The sequence below is a fragment of the Chionomys nivalis genome, chromosome 25, assembly GCF_950005125.1.
Source record: "Chionomys nivalis chromosome 25, mChiNiv1.1, whole genome shotgun sequence".
Lineage (NCBI taxonomy): Eukaryota > Metazoa > Chordata > Mammalia > Rodentia > Cricetidae > Chionomys > Chionomys nivalis.
The window spans coordinates 1689529-1711831 of NC_080110.1; the positions used below are offsets into that span (position 1 = coordinate 1689529).

A 22303-nucleotide genomic window follows, 5' to 3' on the forward strand; every position below is an offset into this window, starting at 1 on the left:
CCTTGAGATAGAATGTTTAGCAAAAGTTTTGTCCTCAATATTGTTTGTTATATTTATTATTTGTTATTATTGTATATAGTTGTATTTGGTTTGGTTCTATCTTATTTAGACAAAAGGGGGAGATGTAGGGACATAGCCCCACCCATTGGGGGCGTGTTCGCCTCGGGCTAATGTTTACGGATAAATCTGCCGGGCGTGAGCCCAGCAGCCCTTTTTCTTTTGCTCCGCTTTTCCGGTACACCGCGGGAACCTGTGGTCCTGTAAGTTTATTTCCTTATTAAAGCTGTATATATCTATATAATCTGTCTACATTCATTTGCGCCACCACAATAGTTCTGTGTGGGTGCCCAGGGAGGCAAGAAGAGGATGTTGGCTCCCCTGGAGCTGGAGTTACAGGCAGTTGTGAGCCACCAGGTGTGGGTACTGGGACCAAACTTTGGTCCTCTGGAAGGGCAGCAAGTGTTCTTAACAGCTGAGTTCTCTCTCCAGTCCTTAATCTTATGTTTCAAAAGTATTTGTATTGCCAAATTTAATAACACGGCCTCAAAATTCTTTGTGAGCTATCTTCTTAAACTGCAGGTCTGCATCTCTCAAACTTAATCTCATATACAGACCAAGTAAGTGTTAACATTCTATTAAGACATATCTGTATTCCAATATTCTTTAGAAACAACAGACACAGCAAGTAAGATTTTTTTTAATTTTATTTTATGTGTATTAGCGTTTTGCCAAGGGTTTCTGTGCCCTGTAACCAGACTGGCCTCAAACTCACGGAGATTCACCTGCCTCTGCCTCCCGAGTACTGGGATTAAAGGCGTGCGCCACCACTGCCCGGTGACCAGTAAGACTTTTAAAATGAAGTTTCTATTAGCCTATCATTAGACTTTAGCTCTTCAAAAAGAAGCTACTTGGGGTCAAACATGATTTTGCCAAGACTCCCAGGTCACGTGCAACGTCCAGATACAGGCTATTGATATAACTAATAGAAATACTAATTCTAATATAAACGTTTTCTAAAGGTAATAAGGAGCTCTACTAGACAAGTTAAAAAAAAAAAAAAACACTATATAACCATGTCAACTCTACCCTGCCTCATCTGGTACCATGGCTTTCTTTTAATGTCTTTATGTCACTGTTAAGGCAGTGTTTTAAGCGGGTGTCGTCCAGGGCTACAGTGTGGCAGTTAGAATTACATGGGGCAGGGAACTGCTTCCATTTCAGATCTACCAGACTTACACACACACACACACACACACACACACACACACACACACACACACATTGTGCATACTATTTTTCATGTGGTATGATCCTGAGGTAAAATCAAATAATCTTTATCACCACACAGTGTTTTCAAGAAAGAAATGATCTGTCTTTCTGTACATGAAACCAATACAGTCTCCAGTCTGGAATACAGGACTGGAGAGATGGCTCAACATTGGCTGCTCTTGAAAGGCCCTGGCTTTGATTCCCAGAAACTACATGGAGGCTCACACCTACCTACCGGTAACACATTTTCAGGGATGTGTTACATCCCTGGATACAACGCCTCTTCTGGACTCCATGGGCATTGCATGTACATGGTGCAAGCATATGTACCAACAAAACACCCATACACATAATAAAAAAGAGTAAGAAAATAACTATGGAATTAAATAAGTATAAAATGTAACATGTGAATGTGGTATAGTACACAGATACCTTTACCTTCTAAACTCAAAACAAGAACAATAACAAAAGTCTTCAGACACAAGAAAGAAGACAGCATGCAGGTGACTTGAATAGCCAAGGCTACAAACAGACCTAAGAAGAAAGTCTACGAAGTCAGAGAGGCCTACAGAGTTTATACTTTACACCTAGAGGTCACCACACATCTCCTGGAACGAAAGACAAGAGCTCTGGCTTCCAGCAGCTGCCATCTAGTTTCTCCCGAGCACGTCACCTCACGACGACACCTCACTCAGTGACTGTAGGCAGCTTTTTACCATCGTGTAATGTCAGTTCTTAGATGTCAACTTACTTTCTGAAAATACAAGTACTTAAGAACATGTAGAACTGGAGAGGTGCTTTTGGTGTAAGTGCTCCTCATGTAAACATGAGGATCAGAGCCTGGAGCCCTAGACTTCAGTGTGTGTTGGGTAGGCATGGCAGTCTGCCTAGAATTCCAGAGGGCAGGGGGCACAAACAGCATCGCTGGACCAACCTGCTTATTTCAACTAGTGTACAGGTGAGCTCTGGATTCAAACAAGATCCCTGTCTCAATAAGTAAGATGAAGGGTGACCAAGAAGACACGTGATATCAGTCTTGGGTACACACACAGCCGACCTGCACACAAATGTGCATCCATATCCAACACACACACATATGCACACACACTACAAACACATAAAAGAAAACGTATAAAAGAAGCAAGGGGTATCTAATAGATATACTTACTATTCACAATAATTTCTACTCAAAGGATTTTAGAAGAAAACAATTGTGTACCACATTTGGATCAGTCAGAAAAATTGGGTGTTTATGTTTAAACCAAGCAAGGGGCTGAAGAGGCAGCCTTCTCCATGGCTCTGTCTGACTGCATGGATGACTTTCCCAGTATGTATTGAGTTTGTAGTGGTGCTGTAGACTGAACCAAGGGCTTTGTGGGTGGCACATAAGTGCTCTCTATCACTCGGCTACAGACCAATATTCAAATTGATTTTACTCTTAAAACACACTGTATGCCTACAAAGACAAAGTGTAAGTCCCAGTAAGAAAAACTTAAGTGTAAGTGCCCAATAGTTCTCCAGTGCATACACATCGACAGCCAGGGAATGGGTATTGTTGTTGAATCATCATCTTTTCTTAAAGAAAACTGGAAACCAACCATGTGAGAGGCACATTACATGTTTAAGGTTGACTCTGGGCTCGAAAACCTGTTCATCTTACCAAGGCCACTACAACCAGAACAGGAACAAGAGAGGGCATTTTACTTGTCTGGATTCAAATCCTGCCTCTTGTATTTCTCCTGGTATGAACTTGGTTCAGTCACTTTTCTTCTCTGGACATTGCACTTATCTTTAATCTCACACACACACTTAGATCAACACCTGGCATGTGATAAAGATTTAGCACAGGTCTCATGAGACAAAAAAATCCTGCAGTCTCTACTTTGGCATATAAGATCCTCTGATCTGTCTTTAAACTTTTTAAAACATGTATTTGTGTGCATGCACACTGGCAGGGGTCGAAGGACAACTCTGGAAGTTGGTTCTTTCCTTTCAACATGTGAACATGCGAGTTCTGGGGAACAAACACCTTTATGTAAACAGCATTCCTGCTGGCCTACCCTGTCTTTCGAGTTTTCTCTCGTACTGTTCGAACAAGGCACCCTCTGAGTCTGCAATTCTTGACCAATTCTCACATGCAGCTCTCTGGTGTTCTGACCCTCTCTCCTCTGCGTGCACCAATCCCTCTCTGCCTGCAGTTCAGTCATTTTCTAAGTTTTCCCTAACCATTTTAACTGCCAACATTCTTCCTTCCCAAGGAATATCCTAGCCACAATTTGTAGTTATTATCCTGTATTCAGTACATCTGTCCTGGTTTTTCCTATGGTTTGCCTCAACAACACAAGCTGTCTGGCAGCACAAGGACTTGTTTTTATAAATAAAATGTACTGCAATGCTGTTTGAATCAGGAAGATCTTCCTTAATATCTGACTTTGCCATTAAGAAGTTCCTTTAGGGTTCTAGTTGTATAATTAGACATGGTGTTCACCTTACAACAGTTACGTTCTGAGCTTTAGTAGTTTCCCATTTGCATAATGGGAATAATATCAAAGCATCTGATAAGCAATGTCATGAAACAGACATAAAAACAGTCCTTCAAGGTGACTTTCATTATTGTATTTTTCTGTAACTGTTAACAGAGCAAGTGGAGCACAGGAAACATCCACAAGACTCATGGGAGTTCCCAGGCTGCAAACATTAGCTAAGGCTTCCCCACAGGAGACTTCTCACAGGAGGCTTAGATTACTTAGATGCCTATGTTGTTTAAAATAGAAACGTTTTTAAAAACAACAAGAAGATGAGTAGGGGTATGGACTAGGAGGAATTAGGTAAAGAAATAAGTGTGATCAAATACATTGCATGAACATGTAAATTTCAAAACCATAATAATAAAAATAATACAACCATACTATGTTCTATATACCAAAGAGCTTTACCCTGGGTCAAGTTATTTGAATTTTAATAATATCATATTATTTTAACAAACAAGTATAATTATGCATATCTAATTTTGTTTCCTGACATTAAAAAACATTTTCCCAATTGCTACAGGGTTCTTATATAAACACAATTCTTCAAAAGATTTATTTTTACTTTATGTGTATGAGTATCTTGCATGTATGTATGTGCATCAGATACATGCTTGGTAGCCTCAGGGTCCAGAAAAGAGCCCTAGATTCTCTGGAAACAGAGTTACAGACAGAGATGAACTATCCATGTGGGCACTAGGAACTGAACTTGGGTCCTCTAAAAAAGCAGTATGCACTCTTGACTGCTAAGCCATTTCTCCAGGCCTTCACAAACACAGATTTAAACGGATATGCAGGATGCAATTCATGCTGACACTGCAGCTTTAACATTAAATGCAGCCTGTCCAGAAAAACCAATGCATACCCAGCTTGGCAATGGCAGGTTTTCTTATGCATCTGCAGAACTAAAGTCAGCTTTGGCTTCAGCTGTGAAACAAACAAGATAAACTACGAAACGAACATGAACATGCAAATGATCTATTATCATCTGTGCACTCCTAGGAGGTGACCTCTAAAACTTTTAAAAGCAAATTTCAAGTTTTAACTATAAAGAAAACACCTTTTTATAAAACCTGATTTCACAGTCTACATGCAAACTCAAAAGAGGCTTTCAGAAAACACTTCTGAAACCGTATCAGTTGGGTGACTGCCCACTCACAGTTGTTTCTAGACCACGGAGAGAGATGAGGACAAAAATTGAGACAGATACAGAAGTTGAGAGTCTTCACTTAGCAATCAATCTTCACAGTAGGTTAATGTTGCTGGGGCAACTAAGAACAAAGTTATTCCTCTTAGTGGTTAATTCTGATTGTATTTCACAAAAGTACTGTGCTCTAGCACTGATGAGAAAATGAACACAATAAAGCCCTCAGTCCTGACTAATCATCTCGGAGGCACTGTTACAGATGGATGCTGATCGAGACGCCCATCGTTAGACCCTGAGGTAGAAAATGGAGAGCTGCCCGCCAACAAACCCAGCTTCCCTTTCCTAGGTAGTAACCCCACGGCTGCCTGGCTACACCACCTTTGCCAGCTATTCAGAAACAAAACCTCTGAGCTCCTACGATGCAGGGGCATTACGTTCTGTTTAAGACAGCGGCTTAACGGATCTCTGGGAGTTCAAGGCCAGCCTGGTCGATAAGAGCTAGTTTTTATTTTTTTATTTTTTGGTTTTTTGAGACAGGGTTTCTCTGTAGCTTTAGAGCCTGTCCTGGAATTAGCTCTTGTAGACCAGGTTGGCCTCGAACTCACAGAGATCCGCCTGCCTCTGCCTCCCGAGTGCTGGGATAAAAGGCGTGTACCACGACCGCCCAGCCCAGAATGCACGTTTGAAATAAGGATCTCACGCATGCTCTTTCCACAATTTTCTATGCCAGTAATTTGTACATATAGATTTTATACTCTACTGCAAAGTCTAGTAGTTATTTTTTCTATTTAATACCAAAAGGCAGGCTAGTTCTACCATGGCTAGTTTGAACATTTGCATGTTCTCTCCTTAGCCACAATCAAGATTTCCCAGTGTCTACTTTATAAATCCCAGGTGGTGAGGAGAGACAATAGCAAAGGTCTAAGGGATTTAGAGTCAAGTGGAGAGTTATGGGAAAATATAAGCTACGTTAATGCAGTGAGCACCAGAAGTTTCTTGTATTACTGGCAGTTTGGGTTAGAAAAATTCTTTGTTTGGAAGACTGCTTTGTATTTTAGGACATTTACAGGAACTTTCAGTTTCTACAGGATCTTAGTAACACACCAGCAGGGCCACCAAGTCATCACAAGAAAAAGTCTATGGAAATTGTCAACAGTCTCCCAAGGAGCACAATCAGTTCCCTCATTGAGAAACACCGATCAACCACCTAGCACACGTGAGTAAGATTTTCAAGGTACTGTGTGTGTGTTTGGTTGGGGGGGGGTGGACAAAGGCAAAATTCTGAGGCTGAGCAGATCACAGGCTGGTGAAGAAAGCAGAAAATAAACAGTTAAAATATTACGAGCATTGTAACGGAGGGGGGACTAGAGGCTCTAAGTAGCTGGAGAAACGTCAGCCTGGTTCTGGATGTGAGAAACTGTGAACACATGGCGTAGCGGACCCCAGTACCGGTGCAGCCAGGTGTGTCTGCGGTGCTGGAAGCCCACGTGGTGAGAGTAGTGGCAGGCTGCCGTGAGATGGAACTCAAGGAAAGCAGGAACCAGCCATGAGGAGTCTTAACAGACTTAGCTCAACTGTTATGAAAAGTCACTAAAGAGTTTAAGTAAAGAAGAGCTAAACCCAGCTAAAATTTAAAAACCAAACCAAGCTGGCTGTCTGTTGAGAAGAAACGTTTCGGCTGGGGTGGTGGCAGGGGACTGACAGGACCTGCTGTGTGGGTCTGCTTGTTGGGGTTTCTGTCCCACCTGGTCCCCCAGCCATTTAGTCCCAGAGAAAATCACACAGAGATCTCCATAAGATTATAAACTGACTGGCCCATTAGCTCAGGTACGAAGGTATAATTACGAAGGTATTAGCTCCTTTAACGTATATTAACCCACTATTCTTATCTATGTTAGCCACATGGCTGGGTACCTTTTCTCAGCCAAGCAGATTACATCTTGCTTCTTTGGTGGTCTGGGCTGGACTGTGGGAAGAGCTTCCTTCTTCCCAGAATACTCCTGTTCTCATCACCCTGACTCTACTTACTGTCTGGTCGACCCGCCTATACTTCCTACCTGGCCAATCAGCGTTTACTTAAAACATGATTGACAGAATACAGACAATTCTCCCACACCAGGAGATTTCTGGCTTCATCAACACCCTTACAAAGGAAGGGATGACTAGGGAAAGGACAGGCTTGGAGAACTCTATACAAGGTCACAATACGTCTGAAATGCTTATAAAAATGTCAAGTAGGAAGTTGAATGTACGCGGTAGACCTGTAAGCGCCATCAAAACTGTGCTTTCCGTATGGGTAGGAACATTTCACTTATGACTGGATTAGACCGCATGGAGAAAAACAGAAAGAAAAGGCACAAGAGCCCTGGAAAAGCCAACACCATGGCTGGCCTTTAAGAGGAAATTTAGAAGTGTGGGTGTTCTGGGAGACAGAAGAGAGTGTTTTATGGACGAATGCTCAGCTGTTCCAAATGTAGACAGCAGATTGCTAGGACCTTGATAAAGACGTTTCTAAAGTCCGCCTGGAAGCAGGGAAAGGGGGCAGCAGAGCTCTCAAGACACAGAAGAAAAATGTGGAGGTGTGCAGCGGGAACGTCTGGTGGAGAGTGGACTTACTCCAAAGAGCGCTAACCGGGAGGACGGTGGCTGGAAGAGAGTGAAGCCAAGAGCCTCCCTGTGTTCAAACGGACAGCCTGGCCGCAGACAACAGTGCTGAGGGCAGACTTTTCTGTCAGAGTCCCACAGTGGCCATGTCATATAAAACACAAGCCAGCTCAGTATCTAGAGAGAGCTCAAGCGCCTGTAATGACCTCTCTAATCCATATTCAATTACTAGTGTCACAACATCCTTGGGGCGGCCCCGTAACTTCTAAGTGTCTGTAGGAGCCTCTCTGCCTTCTCATTTTATGTATTTAGAGTCTTCTCAACTGCTCACCTTGCTAAATTAATCCTATCTTCAAAACCATCCCAAAGCAGGAAGTAATCTCTTACAGCTTTGGGTCCAGAGAACTTAATCTCTATGGCTGCAGAACGGAACACTATCTGTGGAGACGCATCTCTCCTATCAACCTGGAGGGAGGCAGGCTCTGTAATGTATCTCTGCTCTTCCCTGAGTGTGTCTGATGCACCAAATGTCTGCAAACACACACACACCACACACACACACACACACACTGGGAGCTACAGACACTCAACAGGGCGCTAAAGCTCTGGTCTCAGCTCCAGTGCTGTGACTTCAGGTACAATGGCAAGCTCCTCTCACTTCCTCATCTGTCAAGAACATCCATTTCGTGATTTGTAGGGAGAATGAAAGTAGAGGACACGTATATGATACAAGAAATAAAGCCAAAACGGATGTTCCCAACATTAAACACCACTCTGCACTAGACTAGGAGACTGATTTTCCCCACTCTTACACAGACCTCAGTCCTTAAACACAGGCCTACAATTCTCACCTTTTCTTTTTAACATTTTTGCTCTTCTATTGCAGTGGTACTGAAACAAGCTCTCTACAGCTGCCACGTTCTCCTCAATGAACATGGACTTTCCCCTTGTTATTTTCCCCATCCTGACCTCCTTGCTACTTCATCTGGAGTCACTGGAATCAACCAGTACTGCTCGAGGGACAGGATAGGATCCTAATCTTAAAATGGACTCTGTGCATTCACCTGGTGGCCCTGTGTCAGAGTCCTCATGTATCTTCTGGACCACAATGACACTAAAATACTGGGACGTGGGATGTGCATGTTAAATGTGCGTTACAGATTACAACACAAAAGTCATAGGAATTTTTAAATTTTTAAACAAGAGAGATGTTCAAGGAATATTTATAGTCAAAGCAAACTCCCTTGGATGATGTCTTTCTGGCCAGTCAAGGTTATGCCTACACTCTCCACCAGACGTCAGTGGATATATATTCCACAGGGATCTAATTTTAGTCCTTAACCGGAACTGAAGGTCAGCCACCTGAACATGATACCTCTCAACTTTGGCCCTCTGTATACAGCGGGTAAGCAAAAGCAAGAAAGAAAGAGAGACAGACATGATGGGAGGGAAGGAAGGGGAGGGAGGAAAGAAGGGGGGAGAAAGGAAAGAAGGAAGGGAGAGGGAGGAGAGGGGGAGGAAGGAGGAAAGAGAGAGGGAGGAGGGGGGAGAGGTGGATAAAAGGGGGTGAGGGAGGGGAGAGGGAGCAGGATGAAGGGAAGTCACTACATTAGCAGTGGGGATCAGTAATTGTCCGTTCTCTAAAAGAACTATTCAAAAACTGTATTTTAAAATACTAAACATTTAATGAATTACTGCTAGAATAGTAAAACATGCTTTTAATAAAAGTCATAGAGAAGGATTCTGGGGGTCAAACTTGAGGTTTTTTATATAAGAAAAAGCTAAACAGATTTCCTAAATGAATACTCACCCATCTGAGTCCATGTCTACTTACACCAATGTTATATCTATACATTTGGGATTGTTTTCTAAATCATATTATGAAAGACAAGGGAATTCTCACTTTATTACAGATAGAGTCTCTGTGACTGAAGTTTTATTTCTCTTACAGTCGAGCTATTCCTCCTCTTCCTGGATGTGCTCATCTTTCAGCAGTACAGACCCCACCACTTAGGTTCTCTGAGGAACACTCAGCTGGTTTGGCTCAAGTTTCTCACCTAATTAGCCATCCTGAGAATGCGTGCTGTGCCATCAAACAATTCCTAACAGATGGGAAAGACGGCTTAGGTGTAAACAAAAACTTAAAACCACTCGGCTGTCCCTCCTTTCTAGACTGAGGGTAGAAAAGCACGTGTAAAAATGCTTTCTCTTCAAACATAAATCCAGTCCACTACATTTCTCTTACTATTTAGGTGTCTTTATTTTCCAAAAAGTCCTTTTCTCCAATCCAGATGCCAAATCTTAGTCTTTAAGAAAAATTAGGTTGTTAATACTGGCAGTTACAGAAATATCTTCATTTCTTGCATGCCAGAATTCCTCAAAAGAGAAAAATTTTAAGAGAATTATTAAGTGAAAAAACATCTATTTTGGGTTAACAGCAATAATACAACAAGACTCAGATAATTTATATTAGGGAGACTTAACACATGGAAAATGAGTGAGTATTAAGCATCTTTCAATATACAACAGCTTAAGCTATGTGTTAAAATACTGAAAATAATCCAAGGACTTTAGTCACAGAAAGCTCCTTGGTAGGCGTGTTATTAGGGTAGGAGAACAAGGCTGCTAACTAGCTGGTAGGAGGTAACAGGAACAGTGAAACATGCCCAGAACCCGAGAGGAACATGGAGAAACTAAGAGAATTAACCAGTGCCAACCTTGGCCAAAGCTTTCTGGATGCAGAGTGGCTGCTGGGAAACTGGCATCAGATGAAGAATTCAAAATTGATGCCTCTGGCTCAGGATAGCCCAGAGGGTACCTGTATGGGACAACATTCAGGGCCCCGTACTACAGTGTGAGTTCTCTGAGGATGAGCTACACAGCAATGATCGTTAAAGGCAAGAAGAGAAATTGAAGACTTGTTCTGGCCACAGTTTTCCCACACAAGTTGTAACCTTAGGTAAAAAACTATCTCAATTTTTTTATCCATAATTGGAATAATTAGAATTACTGGCAAAGCCTAGTCCCTATGAGTTCTATCAATTACAGATATATAAATATTCCACTTCCCTTGACATATGAGCAAAATTTCTGAGAAATGAACAAAGTACTGAATAAGGGAACCAACCTTACACTTCTAGCAACAACAAAGAAATTCTGATGTATCTGAAAAAGAATATGCAACACACTGTAATTCTAGAGCCCAAGTCCTCCAGTCATCCATCCAGCCCCTTGAAGAATTCTAGAGCCCAAGTCCTCCAGTCATCCATCCAGCCCCTTGTGGGATTCTAGAGCCCAGGTCCTCCAGTCATCCATCCAGCCCCTTGTGGGATTCCAGAGGCCCAGTCTTCCAGTCGTCCACACAACAGGGGTTGGATGTGGAAAGTATGCTCTCTGATACCCTTCAGTGCTGGAAATCAGCTCAGTGTCTACACTCTACAACAAAACTCGAATCCTGGACACTTAAGAGTAGATTAATAAGCCACACAATGGGCCAGTCCAGCCTGACAAGAGTATAATACAGGACTATGGTACCAGGCTTTTGAGGTCTGAATCTTGGCCTAACCCCTCACCAGTTCAGACAGCACTTTCTCTGTATGCCTTCGTTTCCTCTCCTGTAAAGCACGAAAAAGCACAGTATGGACTTTAAAGCTCTGTTGAGAGGATCAGATGTGCACACGGGCATACAGGGTTTCCAAGAGGAACGGCATATGGTATACTTTATCCACTAACACTTCTTTCATGCCATCTTATTGAGATATGATTCACACAAGTCCAACCTGTTAAAGCACACAGCCCATTTGTTTTTAGAGTACATATTCACACTTGTGCAACCATCACCTCTATCTAATTTTAGAATATTTTCATCACTCCCAAAAGAAACTCAATACCCATTAGCAGTAAATCCCAGCTCCTCTCTTTCCCTAGTCCCCGGTCCCTGGCAACCACTCATCTATTTTCTGTCACTAAGGATCCGGTATCCAGGACGTTTCACACTAACACAACATCTGTCTGGCTTCCTTCACTTAGCACACTTTCAAGGTCCATTCACTGTTACCGTGCACCAGTTACTTTATTTCTTTAACTGAACAATAATCTGCTGTAGGAATATAACATATTTGTTCATCATTTACATGCTGATGGTCATCTGGGTAGTTTCTACTCTTTGATTATTATGCAGCATACCTGTGTGTGCAGTTTTAAGCGGACTACGTCCACACTGCTCTTTGTAGCACACTCGCAAGAGACACTCTAGATGACTAGGGGTGTAACTGGCATGTTAGGGGGTAACTGGTGTAACTTCGTGAGTAACTGACAGGTTATTTTCCAAACTAGATATACTACTTTCTACAAGTAGTGTGTGAAGGCTTGCATATTTCAGCATTCTTGTCGATATTTGTTATTATCTCTTGTTCTAGCACAGTAGGGGTGAGCTGATTTTTTATAGCAGTTTTGATTTACCTTTACCTGATATCAACTTTTTATTTTGGAAACCTAGCTCTTCAGTTCTCTGTCAGAGACCAGCGTCAACATTTTTCTGCTGAATTTGGTTTCCAGTTCCCAGTGCATGCAGGGGACTGTAGATTGCTACCCTTACTGTGAGTTTATCCCCAAATAAAGAAACCTTTGTTATACTCCATTCCAGGACATGATGGAACACTTTGATACTACTACAATTTGGCGCCCAACATGGAGCAGTACCTTAAAGGTCACTGGCTAACAAGAGTTCCCCAAGAGTTCTCCATGCACTGTAAATTCAGTTGTCTTCTGAGTAAGAGTCCCTGGGGCTGAGAGAAGGCTCAGCAGTTAAGGGTGTTTATTGCTCTTGCCAAGAACCTGGGTTCAGTTCCCAGCACCTGCATGTTTATAAACTATTCATAACTAGTTTCAAAGAATCCAATGCCCCCTTCTGATCTCCATGGGTACCAAGAATGCACATGATACACAAACACACAAGAAGGAAAAGATACTTCAAAATTTTTTAAAGAGTTCCTTAAATATTTTAGGTGACATTTTTGCCAAATATATTAATTCTAACAAACATTTTCTCTAATTTTACATTTTATCTTTTTTTCTTCCTGGTAGTATCTTTTAAAGCATGAATATTTTTAATTTCAACAAGGTCCAGTTTATCTGTTTCTTTTTTATGTTTTTTGGTATCATCTGAAAGCATGGAGATTTCTGGTTTCCCCAGTAAGTTTTATCTCTTAGATCAAGATCTTTGATTCAGTCTCATTTTTAAAGTGTTTTTATTCATTTTTATTTTATGTGTATTAGTGTTTTGCCTACATGTATGTCTGTATGAAGGTGTCATATCCCCTGGAATTGGAGTTACAGACAGTTGTGAGCTGTCATGTGGGTGTTGGGAATTGAACCCAGATCCTCAGGAAGAAGAGCCAGTGCTCATAAGAACTGGGCTATCTCCCCAGCCCGTTTTCATTTGTGAGTAGGATGTGGAGCAGGAAAGGACCCGACCACATCGTTTGCACATGGTTGTCTAGGGATCACTTCTTTTGTTAAGAGCCACAGTCGTTCTCATGCTAGTTCCCAGTCTTGGCCACCATGGCTCTGTCCATTTTAAAACTGTTAAACTGCCCCCACCACTCTTTGAGACATGTCAGCTCAGGATGTATTCAAACTTTTATAGCAGCCAAGGCTGGCCTCTACCTCCCATACACCAGGACGACAAACACACCCTACATAAACCTACCTTAACCAGCTCCATCCCCATACACCAGGACGACAAACACACCCTACCATACACCAGGATGACAAGCACACCCTACCATACACCAGGACGACAAGCACACCCTACCATACACCAGGACGACAAACACACCCTACCATAACCCACTCCATTTTCACTTTTCTCCTTCATGTTTCTCTTGGCTACTCTGTGCCTGTTTTAATTTCAGAACTGGCCTATCAACTTCTAACAAGAAGCCACCTAGAATTCTAGAAGTGATTACACTGGACTGGTGGATCAGTGGTAAGAATATGGATATTCTACTTGTAGTAAGTCTTCCAATTCATAAACAAGGGTTTTCATTTATTTAGATCTTCTTTAATTACTCTCAGTGAAGTCTTAGAATCTTTAACATTTAACTCTGAGCTATGTACTTGTTCTCAATGGTTCTCAACCTGTGGGTCATGACTCCTTTGGGAGTTAAACGACCCTTTCACAGGTACCACTTAACACCATCAGAAAACACATACATTAATGATTTATAACAGTAACATTATAGTTATGAAGTAGCAACGAAAATAATTTTATAGTTGGAAGTCACCATAACATGAAGAGCTGTATTAAAGGGTCACGGTACTAGGAAGGTTGAGAACCACTGCTTCAAGGCTTACTATATGCACCTGAGCGACCTGCTCCAGATTAATATTCATTTTCTGGAAGTACAGAAGTATCACTCATATATAGTAATTTTTATTTTGAAATACTGTTATATACATTATATCTGTAAATGTCACAAATACAACAATAATTAAAATTAATCATTTCTATCAACCTTTTTGTTTTTGTTTTTCAAGACAAGGTTTTTCTGTGTAGTCCTGGCTGTCCTGGAACTTATTCTGTAGACCAGGCTGGCCTCGAACTACAGAGATCTGCCTGCCTTTGCCTCCCGAGTGCTGGGACTAAAGGTGTGCACCATCACCTCCTGGCACAATATTTGTTTTATTGGCCTTGTTTAGTATCACTTCTGCTTCTTTTGATTTGTCACCGGGGAATCCAGCTGCCATCTGGAGTCACTTTAACACAGTACAGCTCTGCTACCGTTCGCCTGTGTGGGAGTTAGACAGGGTACTTACATACACTGAAGGTCACTAAAGGGGACCACGAGATGGGTCAGTTGGTAAAAGATTTGGAAAATAAGCCTGTCCCTTGAGTCAGATTGGCAGAGCCCATGGTGGAAGGAGAAAACCAGCTACTAAAAGCTAAAGGGGAAAATCTTGACGGCAGCCGTGGACTGCTCTTTACTGCACCTGTTAGCTGGGGGTCTCAGCACACCTGTCACCAACTTACTTCTCTTACTGAGCTCCAGAAGTTTTTTCAGAATATGTTTTCTCCATAGTGAAGCTAATCTTGGGATTAAACAACAACAACAAACTTGTGTTCATTTAAAAGAAATAGGTTTTACTGCAGTGAGGGTTAACAGAGCTCCATACTCCGCCATGACTGAGAGACGAGCTTACAGGCACGTTTAGATGAGAAGATATACCCCAAACTCCATAATAGCTATTAAAGACACAATTCTTATCACCCAGCCACAAGTCCCTAAAAGAAACACAAAGATCACACAGGATGGGCCAGGGAGACAGCTCAGTAAATAAGTAAGCACTTGCTGGCAAGCCTGATCATCCAAGTTCCAGACTGGAAGCTAGGAAAGTCAGGTGTGCTGGATTGCACTCACTGGAGAGAGGAGAGGTAGACAGAGGATCCACAGAAGCTGGAGGGAGTGCAGCTGCCACTCCAGGAACGGGGCTAGGGAGTCTCTCATCACCACACGTATAGTGCCATGTCCATTCCCATGTGCACGCATATGCACACATTTTTTAAAAAAAAAAAATCACATAAAAACCCTAAATCAGAAGAGTTTTTCTGACCTTTTCCCCTAGATTGATCCTTTTGATTCTTTGAAAAAAAAAATCCACAGTGAAAGGTACAGTTTGGTTTAACTACTACTAGACTTTCATTCTGCTCACAAGTCAAGACCTGTAATAGATTCCTGCTAGAGAAGAGCTTTAAAAACAAAACTCTGAGGTGTGAATTTGGTGTGTGTACACATGTTTTAATGGGATAAAAAATATTTAAAGTTACCATTTGTGGGGAGGGACACCCTAACCCTTGTTACCATCTGTGGCGGTGGGACACTGGTGTGTGAGGTCCTTCTGTCTATGTGTTGCTTTTATTGGTTAATGAATAAAGAACTGGCTTAGCCTATAGCATGGGAGAAGGAAGGTGGAGTCAGAGTGATGCCATAGAGCCGCTGGAAATAGATGCTGAAACTTTGAGGGTAGGCCTTGTGTATATCATGGTGATATACAGATTGATAGAAATGGGTTAAATTAAGATGTAAGAGTTATCCAATAAGAAGCTAGAACTAATAGGCCAAGCAGTGATTTAATTAATACAGTTTCTGTGTGATTATTTCGGGTCTAAGCTATCCAGGAGGCTGGGAATCAACAAGCAGCCTGCTACTACAAATTGGCCCCCAACAAGACGTGTTTCAGAGTGAGTTCTGTGTTTGTACTATCTACCTATGTGTTCCTTAGATAATCTAGGAAATTTTAATTCAGATTTACAAGCCATATTAAGATTTTTCTTTTAAGTGTGACAAAGGCTTTCAGGACAAGCACCTATTCTTCCAGCTATTCCTAAGAATGGATTCAAAGTTGAAGATTAACAATTCTGTCTTGGCACATTTTCCTTGGAGGAAGGTAATGCAAACATTTGCCATTTGTTTTCTATAGCTCATGGTGAAGCCAGCACCTATGCAACTGAGGATGCACCAAGCCAAACCCACAGACCAACAGCCAACTCAGGAACCTAAGCCTACCACGGGCCCTGATGCACAGGATTGGTGAGAGTGTGTGGATTACAGGTGCTCTAGTATGTTGGGTAGAGCCTAGTCTAAAGAAAAAAAATATATATATATATATATCAGAAATAACAAATGGACTTTTATATCCATATACATTTATTTCACTATATAAACTGGTTTGTAAGTAATACTACTTTTATTTAGTAAGGTAATCAATAAAATTCAGTTTTAGAAAAAATGTACAATTAAGAAAAAAGAAGCCAGGTGGTATCGTATACACCTTTAATCTGAGCACTTGGGAGCCAGAGGCAGGTGGATCTTTTGTGAGTTTGAGGCCAGACTGGTCTACAGAGTGAGTTCCAGGATAGGCAGGGCTACACAGAGAAACCCTATCTTCAAAAACCAAAAAAGAAAAAAGAAAAAAAAAAGAAAGAAAAGGAAGAACAAAGCATTATTTTATGTTTATGCCCCCAACCATACTATTCTAAAATACTATTTTGTATTATACTGTGTTATTATAATTACGTTCTGAAATCAGTGCAGCCTATTATAATCCAAAAGTTTACAGAAAAAAGAAACCTACTCCACAGCAGTGACCCTCAAGTAGCAGCATTCTGTGGATTTCCTTGCTGTATTTTCTGTGTAGTTGTTACCAGAATTACAGCTGTGATCACTCTCCAAACATATTTATCTTGCCCTCTGAGTGAACATTGTGAGCTGTGTTGCGATTCTGAAGTATAACTAAGAGACACAAAGCACAAAACCAAACAGCACGCTCTCATCACAGGCGCGCTGGCTCCACCCAACGTCCAAGTTCCTTTCCCCAGCTTTTTGTTTGTTTGTTTGCTGGTTTTTTGAGGCACGGTTTCTCTGTGTAGCCCTGGCTGTAATTAAAGGCTGTGCCCCCAGGTCTGGCCTCATCCCTCATCTCACTGACATCACTGCAGTGCACCCGCAGTGCTGGGAGCTGAGAACACAACCTAAGTCACTCAAATGCTAGGTCCCCTTAAAGAGCTCATGGTTCCAAGTTAGCAAAGACCCCACGGATAAACAGAAATGTGTCTGAAATTATAAAATACGCTTGAAGTTTGGGTATTGAAACGCTCGTTCTTTTGAGGGCAGTACCTCACATACCGTTAGTAAGGTATTGAAATGCTCCTTCCTTTGAGGGCAGTACCTCAATACAGTCAGTTGTCCTAGACAACTGCGGCTTTTCCACAGCTGAGAACGCTGTATTCTTAGTCTCGGGTCAAGGAGCTTCAAGCACGCTACTCCTCTCTCCACTCCCCAGTACTGGGATTGAACTCGGAGCCTCACACGTTAGGCAAACCGTGACCCTGAGCTGTCATCCAGCTCTAGTCATTTTATGACGTATCTTTTTAACTTTTATTGCAATACTCTTTCCTGGCTTTGAGGGACGTTTTGTGTTAAAAACCAAAGCAAGAGCTTTCACTGTCTCAATGTGGGTTTCTAGATCACTCATCTCCTTCCCCACCCCGCATGTTTGCATGGCACATTTGTTTACGGGCTGACAGGTAATCGCAGCCCATCACTTAGGTGAAGATGTAAAGCAAGCGCAGGTGCTTCTATCCAAACACACGATGATTCACACGCACCTGTCACAATTTGCATCGCATGCACAAACACTGGAACTGCATCCGACTTTATTCCTTAAGGAAAATCCACACATTCCCATTTGCTGATTCCCTTTGCTGACTCCCAGTGGTGTCTCAACAGTGAGGAAATAAGAGATAGAACAAGGCCTCAGACCGTAATGTCGCGTATTCCAAAATCTGCTTCAATGCATGACAGAGACAGAGCGGGAGCACTGAAGACCTGCACACAGCAGGGAGTTCTTTCCACATGACCCACCACACCCCAGCAGTGTGAGCACAAACCTCAGTCCTCAAGGGCACTAGTGAGGAGAAGCCCATCTCTGTAAAACTAGGAACCATGGCAGAGGGTCAGCAGCCAGATCTACAGAAGTCAATAAAATGAAGTTTTGTTTTTTTTTTGAAGGCACTGCCCCTCACACTATATTAGGTTGTCACAAAATTCTCTTTTTAATATAGGTAAGCTATTACTATGGGTGGGATTTTAATTGATGTTGCTTTTAGTGTGCTTTATGAAAGGAAGGGAGGGCTTGAACTTCTGTTACCAAGTAGCTACTGACAGAGGCTCTAGAGCAGCGGCTCTCAGCCTTCCTGATGCCCCAACCCTTTAATCCAGTCCTCTGCTGTCGGGACCCCCAAACACCAAACTATTTTGTTGCTATTTCATTACTGAAATTTTGCTACTGTTATAAATTATAATGTAAATGTCTGAAACGGAGCCCCCAAAGAGGTCAAGACCCACAGGCTGAGAACCACTGCTCTAGAAGCATACTTAGGACAATATATAAGAGCAGCAAAAGAAACTATTCGGTAATTTGATTTCTTGTATTTTCACATTGAACTCAATGGAGAGAAGTGCCTCCTACTGTTTCCACAGAGAGCATCTGTGAGGTTAGCACTGGAGCTGTCCCAGTTTCCCTGCCAGTGTCTGAAAGTAATGAAAGCATCAGAGTCACTAATGGTTTTAACCATTGGAGACTGGAATGGATTTGTTTGTCAATGTTTTCCATTAATGAGAATTACCTAGTGAGGTCCCTACTGACACTTGTTTACAACAGACCTCCCAGGAAGCAGAAACCTACACACACTGCAATCAACAGTAGGGCAGAAGTTACTCTCTCCAGAGAGCTGAAAGCAGCAGAGGGCAATCTCCACACCACAGATGCAAACAACCTCTGGATCAAAACAGATAGGGATGTTTTCATCATCACTCACAATACGCTATCACTTTACAAAGCATTCACATCATAATAGGCACCTAACGATGATTTAAAGTATATGGGAAGATGAGGAACTCGAGCATCTGGGGGCTGTCTGCGCATCAGAGGAATGTTGCTGGGAGCACACCCATGTGGACAGAGGGCGGGGAGAATGGCTAGAAAATGACAGGTTTTCTACTACTCTACAGAAAACAACACGGATAGTTAATATAGGAAAATTCCCTTCTCAACTAATATTTATAATATCTGCATTTAGCTTTATATACGCCCGTATGCATGTGCAGGTGTGTGTGTGGGTGTGGGTGTGTATCCTTTAGTCTCTCTTTCCAGTCTGAACTGTGGTCTGTGGTCTGGAGTCCCGACTGTGAAGCACACTCTATTGACTGGGTCTCTGCTGCTTTTAATGTGCTTATGATGATGAGCGAGAGCACCATCAAAGACCTGAAGTCTGCCCCCATAGAGCATTAGTGTACAAATGCAGGGTGGGTTCTGCCCTCCTACCATGAATCTGTCATGATTCTACCGTTCCATATGCCCCATTTAAATACCTCACTTTCTTCTTTTTCAATAGCGCAGATTGTAATTTTTTTTCTTTTTACTACTTTATAGCATTCTGTCAATGTACCATTTTTTCTTCCCAATATCCCTTAACTGGCTGTTTCCAATCTTTTGCTGTTTATGTACGTTTTAATGAAAAAATTTTGCTCACTTGGGTTCAATCTAAACATAAAACAGACCTCCAAAAGTGACGTATTTTGGTCAAAGGGCAAAAGGTCTCTTAATTAAACAGATAATACTAACTTCTCCTCCACGCACTGTGTCACTGGAAGAAAGACTTGTCCCTGAAGATTACCTTCAGATATACACATGCTTGGGACCCACTCCCCAGCTTCTGAGTGTTCCTAAGAAGGCCAATTTTTTTTATTTAATTATTAAAGATTTCTGCCTCCTCCCTGCAACCGTCTCCCATTTCCCTCCCCCTCCCCCAAACAAGTCCCCCTCCCTCATCAGCCCAAGAGCAGTCAGGGTTCCCTGCCCTGTGGGAAGTCCAAGGACTTCCCACCTCCTTCCAGGTCTAGTAAGGTGAGCATAAGAAGGCCTATTTTTAAAGCTATTCAAAAAGCATCTCCAGGCCGGGCGGTGGTGGCACACGCCTTTAATCCCAGCACTCAGGAGGCAGAGGCAGGCGGATCTTTGTGAGTTTGAGGCCAGCCTGGTCTACAAGAGCTAGTTCCAGGACAGGAACCAAAAGCTACGGAGAAACCCTGTCTCGAAAAAAAAAAAAAAAAAAAAGCATCTCCAGTCAATAAATCTCTACTGCAGAAGTTATCATTTGTCCCAAAAGCGAGCCCTCACTGGACTCCATGGCACTTGTTTAGCAGACATCCTGAGTTCACTGTGTACTCAGAACTGCAGATGTGAAAGGAGGAGTCCTCAGGGCCTCTCAGGAGGAGTTAACGGATAAGGAGAGGAGGGAAAGTAGGAACAGAGTACTCTGTATGTGTAACTACAAACATGTAACACCAGAACGTAAAGCACAAGGGCAACAGAGAAAACCGGCTGTGAAAGGACAGAGAGCAGGTCACGGCTGCCACACCATCCCGTCAGCACGGGAGGCCACTCGAAGACTCCAAGGCTGAGAATGACACAGCCAGACTGCTGTCTTAGGTGATGCGCAGGCAGCTACAGCTAGAGCCACAGGTCACAGAAAGTGAAAGAACAGCTCAAGAACTAACATAGTAGCAGGCAGTAGAGGTGCACGCCTTTAATCCCAGCGCTAGGGCAGAGGCAGGTGGATCTCTGAGTTCAAGGCCAGTCTGGTCTACAGAGCGAGTTCCAGGACAGCCAGGTCTACACAGAGAAACCCTGTCTCAAAAACAACAATAAAGGGGGCTTCAGCGGTTAAGAGCACTGCCTGCTCTTCGAAAGGTCCTGAGTTCAATTCCCAGCAACCACATGGTGGCTCACAACCATCTGTAATGAGGTCTGGTGCCCTCTTCTGGCCTGCAGGCATGCAGACAGAGCAATGTATACATAATAAATAAATAAATAAATAAATATTAAAAAAAAAACAACAATAAAAAGTAAATCAAAATAAACTAATACAGTGATCCAGATGAAGGTCTGATCTAAATCTCAGGAGGTGTAGAGAAACTGAATACAGACAGAGGTAATGGGCAGGTATAAGGTTATCAATCCTCTACCAGCATCTAAGCCTCTCTTCTTCAAGCAGCAAGAGATGCACCCTGACTCAGTCAGACTCTTATCTGATCTCAGAATCTGTGGGGCTGGGATAGGGGTATGGGAACCAGAAAAACAAAAAGGGAGGACTGGTTAATCCTCATCCACCAAAAAAGGCAGCCATGCACTGAAGAGCCCTCTCTCACAGGAGCTCCTTTGTGTGCGGTTCTCCTGATTGTGTCCTCTGTGACTGTGCGGCTGATAACCTACACAAGGTGACAGTAAGCAGGCACAGAACAGCAGCGGAAAGCTGCTTTCCCCAAACTTAGCCCAGCACAGCCATGCTGTACATTAGCCAACACTGTGTACAACCTGGAATTGGGCCAGCAAAACAGGGCAACCTGTTAGCAGTAAAAACTTTAGTGCTAGTCCCACCTGAGCCTTTCTCCTACTTAAGTAAGCCCAGGGATTCGGTGGGGATGAACAGGAGGGGTTTGTGGGTAACCCATCCTAAACCTGCTACCTCTCTTTCTTCTCAGGATTCCTGAAAAAAAAAAAAAATGAACTGAAACCAAAAACTAATCTACAACCATTAGATGAAAACAAGTCCACTGCTTAAACCATCCAGGAGTAACAGACACACACACACACACACACACACACACACACACACACACACACATTAAACCTTACCTTTCTTTTATCTTCATCTGTTGGTTCAAATTTGAAAGTAGCCCTATGCTGAGGGGGGGAAAAAGGAAACATTGTCATTTTAATATATTTTAAAGATTTTTAAACACAATATGTAAACTAATTTTCTTATAAAATGCTTTCTCATCTCAATATTCTTATTAAAGTAAGACAGACATAATAATATTTAAAAATTAACATAAAGCCACATGAAAAGACTATGGCAGCAACACAAAGGGAAAAGAGAGAATTAAGACAGCAACTACCCAAAAGGGTGGGAGGCCTTGCACAAGGCATTGAACAACTGAGCTGGAGTCTGAGGGGTGTTTGCAAATAGGTGTTTGCTGTAGATGTGTGGACCATATACTCATGAAGCTAGCAGCTCTGAGAAGAAAATGGGACACTTAAGAGGGTGGCACATGGAAGATGAGACTGGATACACAGATAGGGCAGACTACAAATCCCATCAGTGTACTGGGTTTTATTTTTTGTATTCCAT

At 42.4% G+C, this 22303-nt stretch overlaps 1 protein-coding gene across 6 annotated transcripts in view; it reads right to left on the reverse strand.

Moving 5' to 3' along the window:
• Ric8b (RIC8 guanine nucleotide exchange factor B) overlaps positions 1-22303 on the reverse strand; it is a 94642-nt gene that overhangs the window by 64314 nt on the left and 8025 nt on the right. For all 6 annotated transcript variants that reach the window (XR_009056340.1, XR_009056341.1, XM_057757651.1 and 3 more), the window contains exon 2: positions 21808-21855. Coding sequence is in view for 4 of the 6 variants with exons in the window: in XM_057757651.1 (XP_057613634.1) it covers positions 21808-21855 (48 nt within the window). In the remaining 2 variants the exon portion in view is untranslated. The remainder of the gene's footprint in view (positions 1-21807; positions 21856-22303) is intronic.